General features: G+C 41.3%; 1 protein-coding gene across 5 annotated transcripts in view; it reads left to right on the top strand.

Annotated features, from left to right (window-relative positions):
* The window catches only part of myo9bl (myosin IXb-like), a 49,184-nt gene that overhangs the window by 18,079 nt on the left and 10,530 nt on the right, over positions 1 to 20,575 (top strand). For 2 of the 5 annotated variants that reach the window (XM_086088725.1, XM_086088722.1), the window contains exons 4-25: positions 144 to 653; positions 7,770 to 7,864; positions 9,431 to 9,493; positions 9,905 to 10,004; positions 10,161 to 10,261; positions 10,610 to 10,739; positions 10,820 to 10,909; positions 11,028 to 11,144; positions 11,223 to 11,357; positions 11,579 to 11,700; positions 11,810 to 11,951; positions 12,034 to 12,229; positions 12,721 to 12,796; positions 13,181 to 13,273; positions 16,141 to 16,180; positions 16,286 to 16,408; positions 16,484 to 16,564; positions 16,778 to 16,888; positions 17,000 to 17,125; positions 17,227 to 17,376; positions 17,947 to 18,107; positions 19,409 to 20,575. In XM_086088725.1, the coding sequence (XP_085944851.1) occupies positions 144 to 653; positions 7,770 to 7,864; positions 9,431 to 9,493; positions 9,905 to 10,004; positions 10,161 to 10,261; positions 10,610 to 10,739; positions 10,820 to 10,909; positions 11,028 to 11,144; positions 11,223 to 11,357; positions 11,579 to 11,700; positions 11,810 to 11,951; positions 12,034 to 12,229; positions 12,721 to 12,796; positions 13,181 to 13,273; positions 16,141 to 16,180; positions 16,286 to 16,408; positions 16,484 to 16,564; positions 16,778 to 16,888; positions 17,000 to 17,125; positions 17,227 to 17,376; positions 17,947 to 18,107; positions 19,409 to 20,575 (3,929 nt within the window). Of the gene's footprint in view, positions 1 to 143; positions 654 to 7,769; positions 7,865 to 9,430; positions 9,494 to 9,904; positions 10,005 to 10,160; positions 10,262 to 10,609; positions 10,740 to 10,819; positions 10,910 to 11,027; positions 11,145 to 11,222; positions 11,358 to 11,578; positions 11,701 to 11,809; positions 11,952 to 12,033; positions 12,230 to 12,720; positions 12,797 to 13,180; positions 13,274 to 15,429; positions 15,544 to 16,140; positions 16,181 to 16,285; positions 16,409 to 16,483; positions 16,565 to 16,777; positions 16,889 to 16,999; positions 17,126 to 17,226; positions 17,377 to 17,946; positions 18,108 to 19,408 lie in introns of all 5 variants that reach the window. The other 3 variants (XM_086088724.1, XM_086088721.1, XM_086088723.1) reach the window with 3 other exon arrangements.

Raw genomic sequence — 20,575 nt, 5'->3', positions numbered from 1 at the left:
GTTCTCAATGATTAAGTAATCACTCATTACTAGTTATTGTAGCATCCTTTAAATAGTTCTCCTTTTCATCTACATGTCCAATTGTTTTTTGAGAATTATTTTGTGGTAATGAAAATTACTTTCATTTTCTATCCTTGACCCAGGAGAGGAACAACGACGGCTCGATTCATTATGTCCACCTCCCAACCCTGTCCAAAGAGCAGGAGGCACAGCGGCTTGCCGCCAGGGGCTTCCTTCCACCTCCTCAGGATGACTTTGCGGACCTTTGCAACCTCCCCAAACTCAACGAGGACAGCATCCTAAACGATCTGCGCACACGCTTCTTCAAGAAAAAGATCTACACCTACGCAGGCAGCATACTCATTGCCATCAACCCCTTCAAATTTCTGCCCATCTACAACCCAAAATATGTCAAACTGTACGAAAACCACCAGCTGGGCAAACTGGAGCCGCACATCTTTGCCATTGCGGATGTGGCTTACTATGCAATGCTCAGGAAGAAGGTCAACCAGTGTATTGTCATCTCTGGAGAAAGCGGCTCAGGCAAGACGCAAAGTACCAACTTTCTCATTCACTGTCTGACTGCACTCAGCCAGAAAGGCTACGCCAGCGGTGTGGAGAGGACTATACTTGGTGCAGGACCAGTCCTGGAGGTAAGAGAATACTGTCAATGGCTGCAGGTCTCTGATTGCAACACACAGGCTGTGCAATTTCAATTGGCTCCTTCACCTCTTGCTACTTTGCATCACCCAGTAAGAGTAGGGGGGCGGCAGGCAAGCCAATCCTGGCAGGCCGCCAGGCTTATAAAGCACTGGGGGAAACCCTGAAAGATCGCCTGTCATCAGGCCAGATCTATTCGTCTGTTTGCCTCATCAACCGTACAGAGGCCTTATGTCGCAGATATCCATACACACCACTGGCTTAAATCATGCGTCGTTCTTATACATTTATTGTCACAGATGATGCTTCCTTAAAAGGGTCACTCTTGCTTCTATTGCAGCAAAAAAAAAACATACGTTCAAGTCAGACTGTGTGTGTTTTAGATTATTTGAAGTTAGAATGATTATATTTAGTTTGATGGTTATGGAGGGTAGAAAATTCCCCTGAAAGAGAAGAAAGGAAATGTCTTTTCAGGCTGCAGCGCCAGGCAGACTGACATACTGTATGATCATTGGTGTGTAGTATTAAATGCTTTACCATGAAGACTATGGTCTCCCGCTGCGCAAAAAAAAAAGAACAAAATTGGAATGGTGGTTTGTTAACCCTTCGCATGATTCTGTCCTCTATTTCTATTGGAATCAAATGAACAAATTCTGTTACTAAATCTGTAACGCAAGAAGACATTTGGAGACATCTGTCTGCGCTTTTACAAAATGGGACTGCCAATAAATGCCCTGGTATTGATATTTTGTTCAGTTTAATCTACTTGGCTAAGAGTATGCGGGCTTTATTTTGTTTAATTTCCCCCCTCCCTGTAATAAGAAACAGAGTCTTAGTCACTTTTAATGGTGGAAGAATTTGAAATAATTTTCAGCTTTGACATCCCTCCCACAAAGTATTCATTGTTTAGCACGACGGTGATAAAACTTTGCCGGGTTTTCCTGTATTGTGGACTTTTGTTGTGCTGCTATAAACAGCGCTGTGTGCATATGAATGGGTCCCAATATATTTTAAGATTCCTGTGAGCCCAGTTATCTGACAAAAAAGAAAGAAAGAAAAAAGTGGAGTTAAGTGATATGCCTGAGGACAGATGGCACTCAAAAGTCCCGTTCCCTCTTCAGACTGCAATCCAACACGACATAATTTCAGTTGAATGGTTTTCAGCATTGTGGTCCTCTAAATGCAGTTGGTGCTGATCTGAAAGTAAATCGCTGCATATTTTCAGTTTTATATTGCGCAGTAACAGGGCTAAAAATATTCCTTTTTATCCAGAAAAGCCTTGTGTGGAATGTGAAAGTACAACATTGTTGCGGGAGAACATCAGCCCAGAGCTGTTAAAGTATGTTAAGGATTGTGCTGCAGTAGCATTGCAGAAAAAAATAAACACACAGGGGAGGGTGCTACAGTCACTTTAAAGTGCGAGTCAGCCATCTGTCATTTGCCTCGTGACTTTTGTCCCTTGACCTTCTTGACTCAGCACTCGAAAGGCACTCGCAAAAGTGCTGCGACTTTAAGATGCAGCCGAGTAAGTTTAGCCTTGCTCCTTTAATGTGCGTCAGTCTGATGGAGAAAATTTCCCCTCCATCAGCAGAGTTCTACTCCCATTGGCAAATGTGTGGCCGCTGTTCATTCCCAGAATGCAGTCTGTTTCAGTCCTGTCCAAAGCTGTGGTTGGAGAGGGAGACAAGGAGACGAGATCAGGCTTTGTTGGCCTCGTCAGTACGAGCGGCAGAGATCAACTTCCAGTTTGTCAATCATCTTGGCCTATGAGCAACTTCAGCATGCTTTACATCAAAAGTTGCATTTCATTCCGAAGTTAGAGTGCTTTTGACATTTTTCCACATGCTCTACAAAGAAGAGATTTATTTTATGTGGAACAAACGACTACTTTGACATCACCTAGCAGCTTTTGCAGCAAACTAATAACACAGCTCACGTGAACATCAAGTCTCTTTACAGAGGAAGTAATAACTCCTTAAAGTATGCTCCCTGCAGTTTCTCTCCACACAAGAAGTGCTTCCATCCTATGATAACTTGGAATTGAGATTTAAGCAGAGAGAGTAAGTTTCTTTCAGTAGATTTACTGGTACAAAAGAACCTCTGACTTTCCTAAAGATTGTGCTTTCTTGCACTGGATACTGATCAGAGTACAGTGGTTGGTATTGCAAAGAGGGTGTGCTTTTCTGTGCGTCTACCCCGTGGCTATAGGGGAACTCTACAGACCGGGGTTGCATTTTGAGGAGGTGATATCATTATTTGTGCTGCTGGACAGAATGGCCTTAACCTGAAACCACTTTGCAAAGAAGCCGTCCTACTTTGGTGGCATTCACCACCTCATTTCTATTTTGTTTTAAATGTGGTACATTTAGTCGAGGAGTCGTCACTTCTGTTTAAAATCAGACTGTCTTATTAAAATGCATTGTACTTACTAACACCCTTCTCTCTAATAGACACCTCTGTAATATTGTACATCTATAGTGTACAGTATTCTGTACAATCAAGAGGTACTTTTACACACTTTCTTTTGATAATGCATTTCATGAATTTGGTCTCCTCTGAAACCTTCTTCAGTGCGCTTCTTAATCAATGAATGACTCACATACTCGATGAGTAATGTTTATCTTTTTGAACTGGTCTGACTGGTTGAGCCTCCAGTTTACTCCTTCGAAGCGCATTTAGGACCTGCCCCTTTTCACAGAATGAACATTAACACACATAAAGGACAGTTCAGCTGCTCTGTAAAGATTAACACAGTCAAGAATTAGCGTTATAAATTTAGCCATGCTTTATGCGGCCCTGAATTAAGATTCAGGCGTAACGTAACTTCACAGGGGGTTTCTATCATCCGGAACCTTATTTAACAGGAAGCAGCTACAACATGGGAAGTTACGGCAGTAGTTCTCCTTAATTTTTGCCAGGACCCTTTCGGGGTGTGAATAGACCAGAGTATTGTGTTGTGTGGTTCAGGAAGTGTAGAGGAGAAGCTGGCCATTCTGTCTGCAGATCCATTGTTTATCTCTGAGTTACTGTATATGCTTCAGTTACACCCTATTATTCCTATCTACACTGTCAGGGTAGCATGGAGTACAAGAATGGAAAAACTGGCTTTATTTAGTTTTAGCTCACACGTCAATTGATGCACGCACAAAATGACAAAAAACAATACAATCACTATTTGGAATTGAGGTGAAGTGCAGAGCAATCTGTTTCTTGTAGCAAGATAGTTGCTACATGTAAGCCACATGTAGCAACATGTTTCAGCCATCTTCAGGACCTATTTGTGGTACTTTGACCACAGCATAAGCTAAAGATTGATGTGGTACCCAAGAATACATGGGTGGGGCTGCTTGAAATGGCTCTAGTCTGGTAACACACTACACCACAAGAGGACCAAAACTAGGGCTTAAAAACTTAATTCACATTTTTCAAAGCCATAACATCTGACAATCTGACATGTATATCTAGCTTCCCTGCTTGCTTGCTGTCTTAGCCACAGGAAACTGATGGCGCAGGGCACAGAAAGCCTGAGAGTAATTATTAAAATGAACAAGCACATCTTGTAAACATTATACCAAAACTGCCGCAAAGGTTTGAGGACTCGATACAGACTTGATTTGTTTTTGTATGGATTATGATCTGTGCTATACTGTAAAAATTGTTTTACATTTCGATTTGGCTGTGTCACTGTTCCACTAGCTAAGCTTTGTGCTTTTTGTGTTCCTCTAGGTTGACTTGCTTGAAAGGATAATAGTATCGCCTGGTCATTTGACTGCAGCAAGTAGATCGTTTAGAGAGGCTGTGCTTCTCGTGCCGTGGCTCAATGAACTGGACTCAGATAAAGCATTTGCCACTATTTAATTGATTCATACACCCTCTGCCTCTAGTAGTACCGATGCTGTGATTGTACTTAAAAGGATAACATGATAGTGGTTGAGATGATCTCAAATCAAGAGGTTTTGTGTTGAGCAAGATTAATGCCACCGTGACAGAGGGCCAAGTATAGATGAGGAACTGTGTAACGCGGTTATCTTAAATCACTGTCAACAAAGTATATTTTTCAGAAGTAGCATTGTACTCATAGCTATTGAGTAACACGGCTGCTTTGACTTTGTTTACACACTGTAGTATTTGCATGTAAAGTTAAACAAGCATTTCAAGATCTTATCAATTCAAATTAGTCAAGAATGACCACATGGTTTGGCCTGGTTTTGCCAAGAGCGCTCGCTGTTGTTTTGTGAATGGAGGAATCCGTGACAGTTGGACAATGAGGAGTCCTTTGTGAGCAAATCCAGTCTGCAGAGAGGTGTGAGTGTCATGACCTTGGCAGCACTCGAGTCATGGAGCTGTTTAAATCAAGCTTGATCGCTAAGGCCACACTTGAGAGAATACAACACTGCCCCAGTGCTACGAATATTAAGGCCTAATATACCGTCTACTCTAAATTGAAATTACTGTCTAAAAAGCTCACTGCTCATCTTGAGCCAACATTACATTATACTTATTTTAATCAGTTACCAAAGATTGTAATCTGGTTTCATTGTTCTGCAAGACAAATAAATGATAAAGGAACACCGCTTGTGGAAGAACTCTTCTAGTTTGAATTCCAAGAACTTTGTGTGACTCAATTGGGATGTGAGCCTTCATTCTGTTCACTTTGGCTATGCTCAAGTGGAAATTTACTGGATAAGATGGCACCATAGAATCAATTTTACAGAAATGGATCGCTTAAGACAACCTCATCATAAAAGCTTGCAGATGCATACCAACAATGTGTTCATGTCTCTCTCGACCTCTCACTGTTCCTTCATTTTTTTTCCCCCTTCCACAAACTCTGCAACCCCCATTTTGTTAAGAATGCAAATACCACAGCATCCATTCAAAGATGTAGCTTTGACAATGTGTCAATTCACTTCCTCATACCTGCTGTGCCTCAGAGCCAATCACAGCTCCTCCTCACGGGCATGTTCCCTGGCTGTGATGATGCTGTGACATGTTTAGTATTCACTTCACGGCGCAGAGACCTCTACTCTGCTGAGGTTTCCCAGGGTTTTGTGCACGTGGCTGTAAGGTTGCTGGAGCAGGTCAGTCAGAACAGCTCTTTGAGGTGCAGTGAGAAACAAGAGAAATGAAAGACTCATGGTGATTCTCAAGTGAAATGTAGGTTTAATTGTGAAGAAATTTGAGACACTCTGATCTAAGCGCATGCCTGACCAATAAATGTGCAGATTTTTAAAAAAAATTCTTGAATATACATTACAATATAATTAGTGTTGTTCTGACAATATTACAATATAATTAGTGTTGTTCTGATACCGTTTTCTGGCCCCCGATACCCAGCTTTGCAGTATCTGCCGATGCCGATACCATACCGATACCTAAGGTTTTTTTTCTCAACATGAAAAAGCTGTCCTGCCATTGGTTCAGAGCATTCAAGGGCCAATAGGATATCTTAGCTCGGCATGCAGTGAACATGTCACACATCAGTGAATGTCGTGCATGAGCAAGACACAAGATGCTGCATTCAAAGTCCTATATTAGCGTCAAAATTAATGCTATCGGCATGTTACTTGTTAGTACTCACTGATACCACTGTTTTAATGCAGTATTGGGGCCTCTGCCGATACCAGTATCGGTATCGGAACAACACTGAATATAATACAATATTTATATATTTTTTCCAATTACTGTAATAATGGTTTTACTCGCACCCCTTCATTGGGTCACCAAACGACACAAAGTCGCAGGGCCCACGGACTATTTATACAGAAATCCCCATGCATACCTTAACTTCTACAGTATATAGAATCTTTCATCTAACTGATATATTTCTGCAACCAACAGTGTGTTGGTTGGCGACATTGCTTTCAATGCAATTGGGAGAGAGAAATGAGCATTGGGTGTCAGACTTCACACCCCAGTTTCCGGCATTGACTTATAGACCCTTTGTTTACCCTTACACTGCAAAGACTCATAGCTAAACTAGGCCACATATAAAAGAAATCCAGAATTGGGAAAACAAATAGTGTAAATCCAGCAGAGGAAAGAAAAGAAGGTGTGGATGAAGTGCTAACTAGGTAGTCTCACCTCTACTGGAATGAGTTGAAATTGTGATTGTACAAAAGCAGAATGACTGAAACTGTGTTGTATTGAAGCAGCAGAAATGGGTCACCAGTTTACTCTAAGGACGCTAAAGACGACACCACTGTAACAAATTCAGCCTGCCCCTGCTTCGGAGCATACAATGTGGTTCCTATTTATCATGCACAGAGTCGACTTCCCCTGCGGTGGCCTTTTGTTGCACTCGTGTGTGTATCTGTAACCATGTGAGCATCATTAAATAAATAAAAAAAAGAGAGTGAGCTATTCTGTTACCATATCAATGCAAGAAACGAGGGACAGAGTGAGCCCTGGTGGCTCTGCTCTCGCTTCTCATGGCACACCATTCTGACACTGTGGCCCAGAGCGGCTGTTCTACTTTCCTTTATCATAACTGACCTGTTCTCCACACACACACACACACACACACACCCCCCCCCACACACACACACACACACACACACACACACACACACACACACACACACACACACACACACACACACACTCGCACTCATCCACAGATTGAACAGGGAAATGAGTGATAGGATTTTGAAGTAGGCGGATGGAGAGAGGGGACAATGAGTTGCAGATGTTTAGCCCCTGTGACACACATACACACAGTCGTGAACATGATACCACCCACATCAGTGGTCTCAGCTGCTGTTTAAAAACAAGATGTAACCCCTGCAGTATAGAGTTTCTTTGGTGTCATGGTGATTTAATGTCACGGATTGATCTGCAGATTGCTCGCTCAAAGGCATTCTTTCGCTGTGATTTTATTTTTGTACTTGGTCGTATTTTCGATGATGGTTTTAAATTCCTCACGATTGGTTAAGTGATGTTTTGAATTGGGGGCAGTAACATAAACAGTTAGTTTGTCTTCAGGACATTATAAACACTATGGTCGTTTCATGTACTTGACTTTGTTGGGTTCTCAGTGTTCCATTAATGTCAAAATAACTGTACTCCCTTGAACAAATGTTTTTTTTTTTCTCTGTTACCTCATTCAGGCCTTTGGAAACGCCAAGACAGCTCACAATAACAACTCCAGCCGTTTTGGTAAATTCATCCAGGTTCATTACCTTGAGACCGGAGTGGTGAGAGGGTGAGTAATAAACAGTGATATTTTTGTGCTGTGTAGCATCTTCCTGTAACTTGTCATTTAGATCACTTATTTAGCCCAAATCGCTTCCTCTCTTATGTGGGCATAAACTTTCAGCCACTATCAGCAACTTCCTTTTTATCAGCCCCCAGGCTCCGGTAAGGAGCTCCATCAAAGTTTGGGTGAACACGTCACTTCCTCACTTCCTCATCTGCAGTGGGCTGCTTAAAACAATGTCTTATAAAACGGATAAATATCATGCAAGAATGGAAAAAGCTTTTGGAAACATTCAGACTTCAGCCCACACCTTGCTTATTCACTTTGCAGAAGCAAAGACTGATGACAGACACGGTCAAGATGAGCCGGTCGCCCTAGGTTAGTTTTAGCAAACCAACCTGCATTTTCTTGACTCACCATGGGGAAAATCAACTATGGATTATTTAGAACTTTACTCTGTTTTCATGTTAGTGTTTTATTGAACAGAGGAGTTTGGCTTACCAGAAGTCTGTGTAGCCAAGTAGCCCATTGCATGTTCTTTTGTAGACGGCAAATAAATTAAGACTAAATTAACAGCACCTTTACTCGTTGCAACGGTTTAGTGAACTCTAAACATTTAAGTTTTTGTGGTGACAGCTGTGAGTTGTTCATTGTAAAGATTGATAGTTTACCTTATATCCCAACAAGGCCTTTTCCGTTTATGGCACCAAGTCTAAATTCTCAAGTCTTGAATTAAATTGGATTGTAATCCAATCAGGAGGGGTATTGTCTGCCTCTTTTATATAAAGAATCCTCTTAGACAAGGAAATGCCATATTGGAGTTCACCCGCGGAAGATGTGCTTGTCACCTTCTGCTTCCCATCCGGGAGATAGCAGAGGATCTGGACATGTAACAAAGGCAGCCTGTCTATCTCTCCATCTCCAGTGGCCATTCAAACAGTCTGTAGAGGAGATCGTCTTACGCGGTGCTGTTTTCTTCCTCACTGGTGCCCAGGCAAGAGAATTCCACCTTGGCGCAGGGATGGCCTAATCAGAATATTCATCCGTTCCTCCAACTCTGAGCCCCTTACCTTTTATTTTTAGTTTGTTAGGAGGGCTGGCATCAGAGTTGTTTTGCCTGGCTATTGAAAAAACAACCCTAGCTTGTAAAGTCTGATTCAAACAACTTTTTGGCCTTGACTTTATGGAGTGGGTAAATAGCCCTCCTTTTAAAATGGCTTGTCTCATAACTGTCCCGGTCTGAAAGCATACTTCTTTTTTTTTTGGAGCCCCCTCAGTCTCACACACTCACCATGCAATAAAATAAATGAAGCCCGTAGTTGTCTCTAGTGGCCATGCATGTGTATGTGTGTCTTCCATTAGACTCTATGCTTTGTCCGCCTTTCGATTGTTTCCACCATCTGCCCTCACGTCTCCTCCTGTTTCTCCCCTCATGTCTTACTAGTCCACTCGCACATGACCTGAATTCAAACAACACACACACAAACAAACACGGTGACCTTTAGTGTTAAGTGATTCATGTGCATTGTTTTTCTTCTTCTTCACCAATATTTCATTCTCTCGCTCTTGCAGTGCTGTTGTGGAGAAGTATCTCCTGGAGAAGTCTCGTCTAGTCTCCAGAGAGAAGAACGAAAGGTGAGGACATGCAGGTTCTCGACCTCTTTCCCTCCCTCTGTCTGCCCTTTTGCGGTCTCTTTGTAAACACGAGAAGCTTCCCTAGAGATCTTCTGCGAGTTGCATTTAATGTTGGACCTCAGCCATCGACTTAATATCGTCACATCTAAACTAGCGGTGGCCAAACTTTTTTGCCTTGCAAGCTTTTTTCAAATGACCAATTGAAAACGATCTGCTTATATTAAAAATTATGTGAATAACAATAATGATAAATGACACTGATGGGACTCTGGAGCAAACAATCATGAATTCACTCAAATATGAGCCATTACTTATTTGGATTACTTATGTACAGCATGTATCTATATATATATATATATAACATAGCATTATGCAATTAGTCCATTTAAGCAACAATTTGTTATGTTTTAGGAACTACCATGTGTTTTACTACCTATTGTTGGGCGCGTCCGAGGAGGAAAGAAAAGAATTCAAGTTGTTGCCACCTGAAGACTACTTCTACCTCAAGCAGGTAGGAAGAAGGGAATTTAAAACTGTAATTGACTGACTGAACTTTTATTATTTTCAATCTGTTGCTTTTTTTTCTCTCGTTTGGTCATCCAACTCTTCTCATTTTCTGTCCTTTCTGGTTTTGTGTTTCTGCAATCTTTCTGTCTATTTTCTGTAGCAAAACTTTATGATTGAAGAGGAGGAGGACCTGCATCATGACTTTGAGAGACTACAGCAGGCCATGGAGATGGTTGGCTTCCTTCCAGCTACCAAGAAGCAGTAAGTGAATGATCAGCATCATCTTGTAGTTTAATAGTATGTTTTTCTTTATAATTTACCTTTTATTTAGGAAGAAAATTACTGTTCCTCAAAACATGCTCAGGGAGATGTTTTGAAAGGATACTTGCAATTTGCAAGTGTCTTGTGCTGTTTTTCTTGAATCATTGTATCTTAAAAGCTTCAAAAACAGAAACAAACTAGCAAGTCAATGAAGTAGCATAGCTGTTTCAATTTAGATTTAAAAACATTTAAGGACACCAGTTCTTGGAGCTTTGTCATTCCGCAGAAGATTCCAGGCTGATGGTGCCGAGTACCCAAAAGCTTTTTTTTTACCAATTTCTATTGCAGGATTTTTTCTGTGCTTTCGGCCATCTTGTACCTTGGCAACGTGACCTACCAGAAGAAGTCGACAGGCCGAGACGAGGGCTTGGAGGTGGGGCCGCCAGAGGTCTTGGCCACTCTCTCTGACCTACTGAAGGTAACTTTGTGTGTATTTTACTAGATGGGACCGTGTTTGGTCAGCTGTGTGCAAGCCTTAAACATGGTGGTCTCCCTCAGGTCAAAGAGGAGCTGCTGGTTGAAGCGCTGACGAAGAGGAAAACCGTGACAGTCAATGACAAGCTGATCCTCCCCTATAGCCACTCTGAGGTATCTGCTGGGCCCCTGCTCCCAGCGCGCAATCATCTTATTTGTTTGGGATTGACACCTGAAGGCACAACAAACCAACTCTCATTATCCTTTCTTGCAATTCTTCCCGTCACGCCAGGCAATCACGGCCAGAGACTCGATGGCAAAATCTCTATACAGCGCCTTATTTGACTGGATTGTCCTACGCATAAATCATGCACTGCTTAACAAAAGAGACATGGAGGAATCTGTCCCGGTGAGATACATCACACATGAATAGTAACACTTAAAATGAGTAGTGCAGTCATGACCCCGTATGTGTTCTGTCCTGTAGCGCTTGTCAATCGGTGTCCTGGACATATTTGGCTTTGAGGACTTTGAGACCAACAGCTTTGAACAGTTTTGCATCAACTATGCAAATGAGCAGCTGCAGTATTATTTCAATCATCACATATTCAATCTGGAGCAGGTGAGCGACCTGTTATGTTTTACGGCTTTTTTTGTCGTTGAGGCTTGAAGTGGTAAATGCAAAATTTACAATATATTAACACATCACATGCTGTGTTGTAATTTATGACTCTGTAAACACAAATTTAAAATGTATGCAAACTATGAATACATTAATATAGCTAATTCACATTCAAAAAAATTTATTTAAGAACTGTTGTACGAAATTGTTGCATTCTGCAGGAGGAGTACCAAGCAGAGGGAATCACTTGGCATAACATTGACTACACAGACAATGTGGGCTGCATCCACCTTACCAGCAAGAAGCCCACTGGCCTGCTTTATCTGCTGGATGAGGAGAGCAAGTAAGGAAGACAACATTGGTTCTTGTTTGTTGCATTTGAACATGTGATCTACTTGTTCCTCTTCCTCTTTTTACTTGTCCCTCCTCACCTCATTGTTTTCTCTATCCAGCTTCCCCCATGCCACAGATGAGACACTATTAGCCAAATTCAAGCAGCAGCATCAGGGCAATAAATACTTTTTGTCCACACCAGTCATGGAGCCTGCTTTCGTCATTCAACACTTTGCTGGGAAAGTCAAATATCAAATCAAGGTAAGCAATCACACAGTAACAATAACTCACCAATTTGTGACGAGGTTGATGATATTTTATTTTTAATCTTTGACTCCTGCAGGATTTCCGGGAGAAAAACACCGATCATATGCGTCCGGATATTGTTGCGTTATTGCGTAGCAGCGACCGAGCGTACGTGCGGCAGCTCATCGGCATGGACCCCGTGGCTATGTTTCGATGGGGCATCTTGCGCGCCACCATCAGAGGCATGGCAGCCTTCAATGAGGCCGGTCGCTCATGGGCCGCCAAGACTGCAGGTACTATCAGGAAACTTGCTTTGGGGTGAAATAATCATTTGAAGTCCATATGAATTCTGCTATTCAATCAAAATACAGTATTTTATCAGTTCCAGTCAATGAAAATATGCAACATTTTCATTCCTGTGCAACAAAAACATGGCACGTATGCCATGTGTTACCTTTTGTAGACCTTTGAACGGCTTATACCCAAAGCTTTAGAGTTGTGCAGTTTCTCTGCTCAGCAATAAGCCTTTCAGGTCAGCACATAAAGAGAATATTGGGGCCAAAAACGTGAGACTTTAGCAGATTTCTTACATGCGCAATCCTGTGCATTATTCTGGTGCTCGCAATTATAGCCCACTGACGCAGGAACTTTTTAAACTGGATTAACAAGATTAATGAAGTTTAGAAGAACCAAAACTGCTACAGTCACATGGCTCTCATTTACCTTTTACAGAATTTATTTCATGACTTAGTTTTTTTTTTTTTTTTTTTTTTGCTTCTTGTAGGCGTTGTGCGTCCAACCTCCAGAATTCCTTTGGGAGAGATTCAGCGGGCCAATGCTCCAATAGAGCGAATTTACAAGTAAGGACAGATGTAAAATATTTGAATAACAAACTGAATATGATCATATCAGTTTTTTGTTGTGGTTGAACTGGTTTTCTAACCGTCCAATCTTTTTCCTATCGGGGGCAGCCAAATAACTGCGGATATGGCGTCAGGGGTGTTGGTGTTTTTCGCCCTCACTTTTTGCAAAAAAAAATTCTACCTTCACACTTAAATATCTCTGAGCATACAACAATCTTCATGAATTGTTGTCTGTGTTTGATACTGTATGTTGCCTTCTGATTTGCTGTGTGGTATTGGAAGAGCTGAAGAGGGACAATTTCACAAATCCGCACTCTCCTTTCCCGCTTGACACCTTTTGGTGACCACAGTGTGTGTGGCTCTCTCCTCTCCCCTCCGCAGAAGAGCATCTATGCTCGATTTCTACTTTGATCACTCAGAGGAGCGCCCTCTAGAGGCCTTTGAAGACATCTTTGCTAGCTATGAGAATAAAAAGTAAGTGAAGGAAGAGTCGACAGGAGAAATGGCTGGATACGTGAGACCAGGCAGGCAGGCAGGCAGGAAGGAAGGAATATGCTTGTTTTGGGCAACAGGTAGACTGGTTTACTTCTCGTCTTAATTTGCTTGCCTCTCAAATGTAAAAAAAAATCTGATAGTATGCATTATAAGTAGAGATGGGCGAGTACCAATACCAGGTATCGGTATCATGCCGGAGCGCGATACTAGTATCGGCCGCCCTTTTGTGGTCGTTTAATGATCATGTACTAGAAATAAGAAAAATAGGAAATTGTCATTGTCATGCAATTTTAGGGGAAAATGCTAGGTCTTTCTTTAAAATTATCGGTCATTGTCTTTTGGGGCGGAATTCTATTTATCAAAAGTAATAGTGGTATCAGTGACTACTCAAAAGTTGAGTACAGGTATTGGTCTGACTTTACTTTACTTGAAAAAAAGTGGTATCGAACATCCCTAATCATAACCCATAATGAAAGAATGACAAGCTTATAATGGTTGTGATTATGGTTCTTTTACAATGAAAACGGTACTAGAAAGTATGGATGTTCGATACCACTTCTTTTTTTTTTTTAGACCGATATCATTAGTACTTTTTATACATAAAATATCCCCCCAAAAATGTTTTTTAAACAAGACTTATATGTCCAAAATTCAACATTTTCCCTTAAAATTGCATGAAATTAATGCCAATTTTCCATTCCCTTATTTTCTAATTCCTAGTCGTGATCGTAAAAAGGTCACAAGAGGGCAGCCGATACTGGTATTCGCCACGAGTACCAATACCTTGAAATTAGGGCTGTGCAATTAATTGAAATTCAATTACAATTTCAATTATTACACTCTACAATTAAAAAATCTGCATAATCGTCAACAAACAAAATATTATTAATACTAATTTTCAGTTGTTTAAATTTGCACCTTTTGTTATTTTAAAAGGGCTAATTTAATCAATCTTGTTTGCTCCAAAATTAACTTGCATAATTAGTGTTTCAAAGAAATGTTTAAAAAAAAATTGTTAAGTACCAAAAAACAAATGATTGTCCTAATCGTGGTTGCAATTATTACCAAATTAATCGTGATTCATATTTTCTTCATATTTAAGCAGCCCTACTTGAAATAAGGTGGTATCTGGTATCGGTACTACTCACCCATCCCTACTTAGAAAGGGCTCTTCTCTAACCTCATTGTTATCCCCATCAATCTCTTCATGAGCTGCGCCCATTACTTATTATTCTTGTGTTAGAGCACAAAAAGGTGTGGAGCTAAAGTTACATGCACCAACTGTGCAGCGCTGAAAGAACGCTTTCCTACATGTACAGATAGATAAGAACAGACCGTTAAGCTTTCTGAGAATGGAACGAAACATCCTAAAGAGTATTTTAAGACGTAATCTTCTCGAGCTTTAACCCTTTGGCTTTCAGATCTTCACAGTTCATTGTTACACTGATTAAATCAGTCAGGCCTGTTAAGATCTGCTACTGCAAAATAGAGGAGGTTGGATTCACCGTTGAGTGAGATTGTGTTGCCCATTCCTTTCCTGCCTGTCTCCTGCTTTCATGGTCATGCGTTGGTAAGTATAGAAAAGTACTGCATGAAACAGCTCCTCAATAAGTCTCAGTATTAATTAACCTCACCGATTCAGCGTTAAGCCCAATAATTTGGGTTGAATCAACACAAATAACTTACAGTCCCTCCAGCATGGAACCAAATAGGCGGCCATATGCATGTTGACTACCACATTTGCAGCAACACGGGTGTGAATAATACCCCACCAAGCTCCATTCCGTCTTTTTCGCCTCTGTGTGTTCCTTCTTTAAAGGGGATATGGCATCATGGTTGGGTGGTTCAGTATGCTCTGTGCTCCCCTTGTAAATAAACATGGACAGTGGGAGTATGCATTCTGTGAGTTATTCTTCACGGATGAACAGTTTGAATGTTTCTCGCTGTCAGACCCCCAACTATCTTGCCTTGTGCGTTCCCATCTTGGGTAACTGTTGGTGTGTTTTCCTCTGAGGTGTCCAAAATGTTTGGGTTTTGTTACACACACTTTCGTTTTCCTGTTCTTTTTTTTTTTTCACCTTATTTTCCCATTTTCCCTGTCCACACTGTGCCATTTGTGTGTGTCGTGTGATCAGAGACATGCATGCGCAGATCATCAGCTCCATTAAGAACTTGCAGCTGGATGGTGAGGACCCCCGCAAGCTGCTGCAATCCTGGGGTCGTCTCCGCTTCCCGCGACATGTCCTCCAGTGAGTCTGCAGACAAACTGGGGGGTGTCGGAGCTCGCCAAAATCAGTGCACTCTGCTCAGGGAAATAGACATAGATGTCATGTGGCTGAATCTAATGAGGACATGAATAACAACCAGCTTCCTGTTTGATGGGATAGTGTGTTTGTAGACTTAGATTCCTTGAAGGTTTCAGCTGAAATGCCTTGAGTACTGTCATAAACGGCATGAATAATAATCAAAAGGCATGTGAGGAGCAGTGGCCCTGCAGCATGTCATGTCAGTTCAAGAAATGTGACACTGAGTATGAATACGTTGTGCATATGCAGTGCCGGTAGCAAGCGAGCATGTCTGTCTGTGTATGTCGAGGGTCCTGTGGGTAAATTTGACATCCCGTCTCTTGCTGTAAGCTAAGTACGTCTTCTTCCTTGGCGTCATTCTTACACACTCATCCATTTCCGCCAAACTGTCATTAATCCTGTCAGGTGCAACCTTGCATTTCGTCACTGACTTGTGATCGCATGATGACTAACCTGGCTTCAGTCACTCCACCTCCTCCTCACCTGTTCTTCACAACTGTTCACAACTCACTATTTATCTTTGGTCTCCCTTTTCCACAGGAAAAACAAAGGAACTAAACAGAAGCAGATCATCCCTAAGGTATCAAAATGAATTAAGTCTCTTAGCTTTGTTTGTATCTTGGCTCCCGTGTGCATTTTCCACCAAATCAATGTTTTTCAAAAAAGGTTTCCTTTCACTGTGCAGAATCTGTTGGATTCTCGGTCCCTGAAGTTCATTGTAAGCCTAACCCTACATGATCGCACCACCAAGTCGCTTCTCCATCTACACAAAAAGAAGAAGCCCCCTAGTATCAGTGCCCAGTTCCAGGTAACATTTGCCCTCAATCATGTGCACACAATAGACACAAGCATTTTTCCCCAAAAATGTTTTATTTTTCAATAGAAATCCCTGACTAAACTCTTGGAAACTCTGAACAAAGCAGAGCCTTTCTTCATCCGCTGTATCCGCTCCAATGCTGAGAAGGTAAGACCAATTAATAGTAATTTATTATTGAATGTCTGATTTGGAGTTTTTCTCTCACGCTCCCGAGTCTTAAGAAGATAAATCAGAGTTCACGTTCAAGTATTACTTATTTTGAAAGAAGAGGAACTTACATTTCTTAATTAATTGTACTGATAATGCCTTCATAACCTGAACATTTATTATACTTTTCCTCTTGTGCTTCTTTTTGAGCAGAAGGAGATGTATCTAGATGAGACCTTGGTGCTCCAGCAGCTCCGTTACACCGGAATGCTGGAGACTGTTCGAATCAGGCGGTCTGGCTATGGTGCTAAATATACATTCCAGGTAATGTGAAGTTTACTTTTATAATTAAGTAGGTGTCATGCGAATGATGTAAAATAGTACCTTCATAAATCTCTGTCTATTAGCTCTAACTTGACAATTTGTTGCATGTAGGAATTCTTAGAGCAGTTCCGGGTTTTGCTGCCAAAGGACTCCACTGCTTGTAAGGAGGACATTTCTGCGTTGCTAGACAAGAAGATGGGCTTGGATCCCACCACATACCAAATAGGCAAAACAAAGGTACGCCCTCAAGTGTTTAGTTCATCTTTAAATAGTTATACTTCACCTACATGTCTGTTTCAAGATAATAATCCATGTGTTTTTTGGGGGGATATGTTCAGGTGTTTTTGAAAGAGCTGGAGCGGCAACAGCTGCAAGACACGCTACACAAGGATGTGATGCGCAAGATAATCTTTTTGCAGCGCTGGTTTAGAGCTCGCCTGCAGAGGAAAGAGTTTCTGGACATGAGACAGTCAGCTGTCGTGATACAGGTAAATTCAAATGACACGTTTAGTCTGTTAATGACAGTGTCCTGTTTTTCCTATTGAATGTATTTTATTTAATGTAAATAACCCTATTTGAAATTGTATGCTCTTTTTGTTCCAATGTTATTATAGTTAACACAATAACTTAAAACAAAAATTGAAGAAGAAGAAAATTTGGTTAACGAAATAAAATAAAAATAAAGTGCTTTTAAAAAGACAAAAACTAACTGGAACTAAATTTTGCGTTTATGAAACTAAAACTAACTAAAATGAATAGCAAAAATTTACTTTTTTGTCTTGGTCAATTAATTACATGCATGAGCTTTTGGTGTTTATTTTAAATGTACAATATGTAGTCATTTGGAAATTGAAGTTTACGTTACTTAAGTTTCACATAAAAACAAAAAAAATACTCAAACTAATAATAAAACTAATAAAAATTTAAGCTCAAAATGAAGCATTTTCCCCAAAAAATAAATGAATAAACTTACAACTGAATTTAATATTCAAAAGTCAAATTAAATAAAAAAATTAACCATCATGGAAAAATCCTAAACTTTTTGTTCTCCCTGATAGCGTTCATGGCGCAGGTACTGCGAAGATGAACAAAGGCGACGGGCTGCAACTCTAATACAGGCTGTTTGGAAAGGACATCGACAAAGATCAGCATATCATCGCCAAAGACATGGTGCCACCAAGATACAAGCCCTTGTCAGAGGACACTCAGCACGAAGAAGGTAACAGAGATGCTCAGTGACACAATCGGGTTCTCTGTGGGCACACTCTTGTCGGGGTGGGTACCGAAAACGGTACTTATTGTGGTATGGACCAATTTGGGTCGGTACTTCCAAGCACCGATTCACGTAAAATCAAACATGTTTCGGTTCTAAAGCACATTTTTTAAAGTTGATGATTTTCCATGGCGCACTTGAACGCAACGTTATACGTGCACCAGCGTACTGATGTCACCCTCTTACGCAGGACTTCACGCGCTAAAATATTTTCCCGGGTTTTGGAAACGAGCGAGATTTTTGCGGCACCAAGTCAGAGAAATACAGTTTCAGAAGTATGCCGTGTGCAGGCTGACAATGCACACCTGAGAGGGAGGTGTCGGCGGCGTCCTCGCTGTATTAGGAGCCTGCGCACGTCTTCCCCCACCGATCGAATCATGTTGGAAGGCACATGACTTCACCATCGTTAAGGTATAAAGACATTGTAATTTGGATATACTACTGGTGACCATATTTAAATTGGCAAAAGATTGTGGGCAAAATGTAGCGAGCATTACAGACCACATCGGATACATTCAAATGATTATTCTCTTTGTTAATGTCATGTCCTCTTCCAACTGTCTTTTTTTTAACTATATATATATTTGAGTCCAACGTGGGTTCAAACTTCGAGCTCATAGCGCAGCGGGCTTTATGTTCTTGAAAAACTGCACAAAAAACTAAGATAAATTTATATATTTACTGTTCGTTGCACAGAACTTTGAGTCACACTTTGTTTTGTTTTTCGTAATATTAACTTGTGTTTATTAATTATACTTCAGTAATTGTAAAATGGTTAACCTTTATTTTTACTATTCCTGTCTGGTGCATTTGAAGTTTTATTTTATTTTTTATTTGTCAAGTTTTATATATTGAAAGGTAATTGTTTAATTTATTTTAAAAACAATTTTTACTATTAAACAATGATGAACATTTACTACCACCAAAATTAATAAATACGAATACAAACAAAAGAGAGAGAGAGTACAAAAGTACCGAAAATTGGTAACATTGAGTACCGGTACCGAGTATTGGAACAGTACCGGTTCAAATGTGAAAAGTACCCATCCCTACACTCTAGTGGGGTTAGCACAGACTTAAACTGTATAATATGGAACCTCCGAGTGGTTGCAGGAGAGATTCTAGTTCACTTCCTAAGCATTGGTTCGACATACCCTACACTAAAACTTCTCTGACAATAGTTCTGGGCTAATTTAACAGAGTTATGATGAGAAGAAAAATTTGTCATACAACTTCATTTTTTTCAGATGCCACTCCATGCGTGAGGATCGACGCATAAAGGAGGAAGAGATGAAGGCAGAAGAGGAAAGAAGGAGCCGGGAGGAAGAAAAGGAAAGGAGGCGACAGGAAGAAGAGGAAATAAAGTTACGAATGGAGGCGGAGGAGGAAAGAAGAAAAGCTGAAGAGGAGGAATTGAGGAGGAGACAAGAGGAGGAGGCAATCAGGAAAGCGCTCGAAGCTAAAGAGACAACAGAGGTGAAACAAATAAAGCTGGGAGGGACAAAACCAGCAAAGGAGCCTCGAACAAGAGAGGATCCAGATATAGAACTGGTCACAGAGGAGATGCTGAATGACAGCCTGCCGGACCAGGAGCCAGATGAGGTGAGAGGAGAGTATGATGGGGAGGTTGCATCAAGCTCCCATACAGAGGAGGAACAGGGTCAGGATGAAGACGAGGAGGACGATGAATGGCTATCCCAAGCACAAAAATGCGATTGTAAACACCTACCTCTCAGGTCTGGTTTGGAGACCAACGGTACTTTGCCTGAGGCTGGTTCTCAGCTCGATGAAAAGGAGGAGGATACAAAACATGTTTTGTCTTCTATTGGGGTCTCCGCCAATGATCCTACACCCACTTATTCTGGTTCGAAACAGGCTTCCAGCACTACCTCTACTACTTCCCATCCTGAACATAACCTAGTCCGTCCTGTAGACAAAGCCCACGCATCTAAAAGTCAGGAGAAGAGAGAGCAGAGGAGACGGAGAGGGTTAGAGCACAATCAGAGAGAGACTTTACGAGCTGCCTCAACCTCCACCTCATCCTCAGCGACCAGTGAGGAACAAACCTCCCCTCCAAAGAGCAAAACACCCGAGGCGTCAAAGCAAAGGGAGCGGGCCGACAGCAAGGAGCTTGATCAGTATACGTTTGTGGCCTGGAAGATGAAGGAAGAAAAAGGAGGGAAGAAGGAAGCCAAAATGTCTCCGCAATCCGGTGCTGTTCGTCCAACTACGTTATCATTACGACCGGCTGACTCTATGCATGAGAAAACTGTGGTGGATGGTGGAGTTTTAAGCCTGCAGCGTGGCCATGGACCAATCAAAGAGAAGTCGGAGAAGTGGAAGGGAAAGGCGAGCGATGGAGAACACTCTCCTCCGTCTCACAACAGAGATGAGAGAAGGTCCAAGCAGCCTCT

This window comes from Leptonotus elevatus, chromosome 11 (genome assembly GCF_054856555.1).
Source record: "Leptonotus elevatus isolate MCC_2025b chromosome 11, RoL_Lele_1.0, whole genome shotgun sequence".
NCBI lineage: Eukaryota > Metazoa > Chordata > Actinopteri > Syngnathiformes > Syngnathidae > Leptonotus > Leptonotus elevatus.
This window is presented reverse-complemented; position numbering and strand designations above follow the sequence as displayed.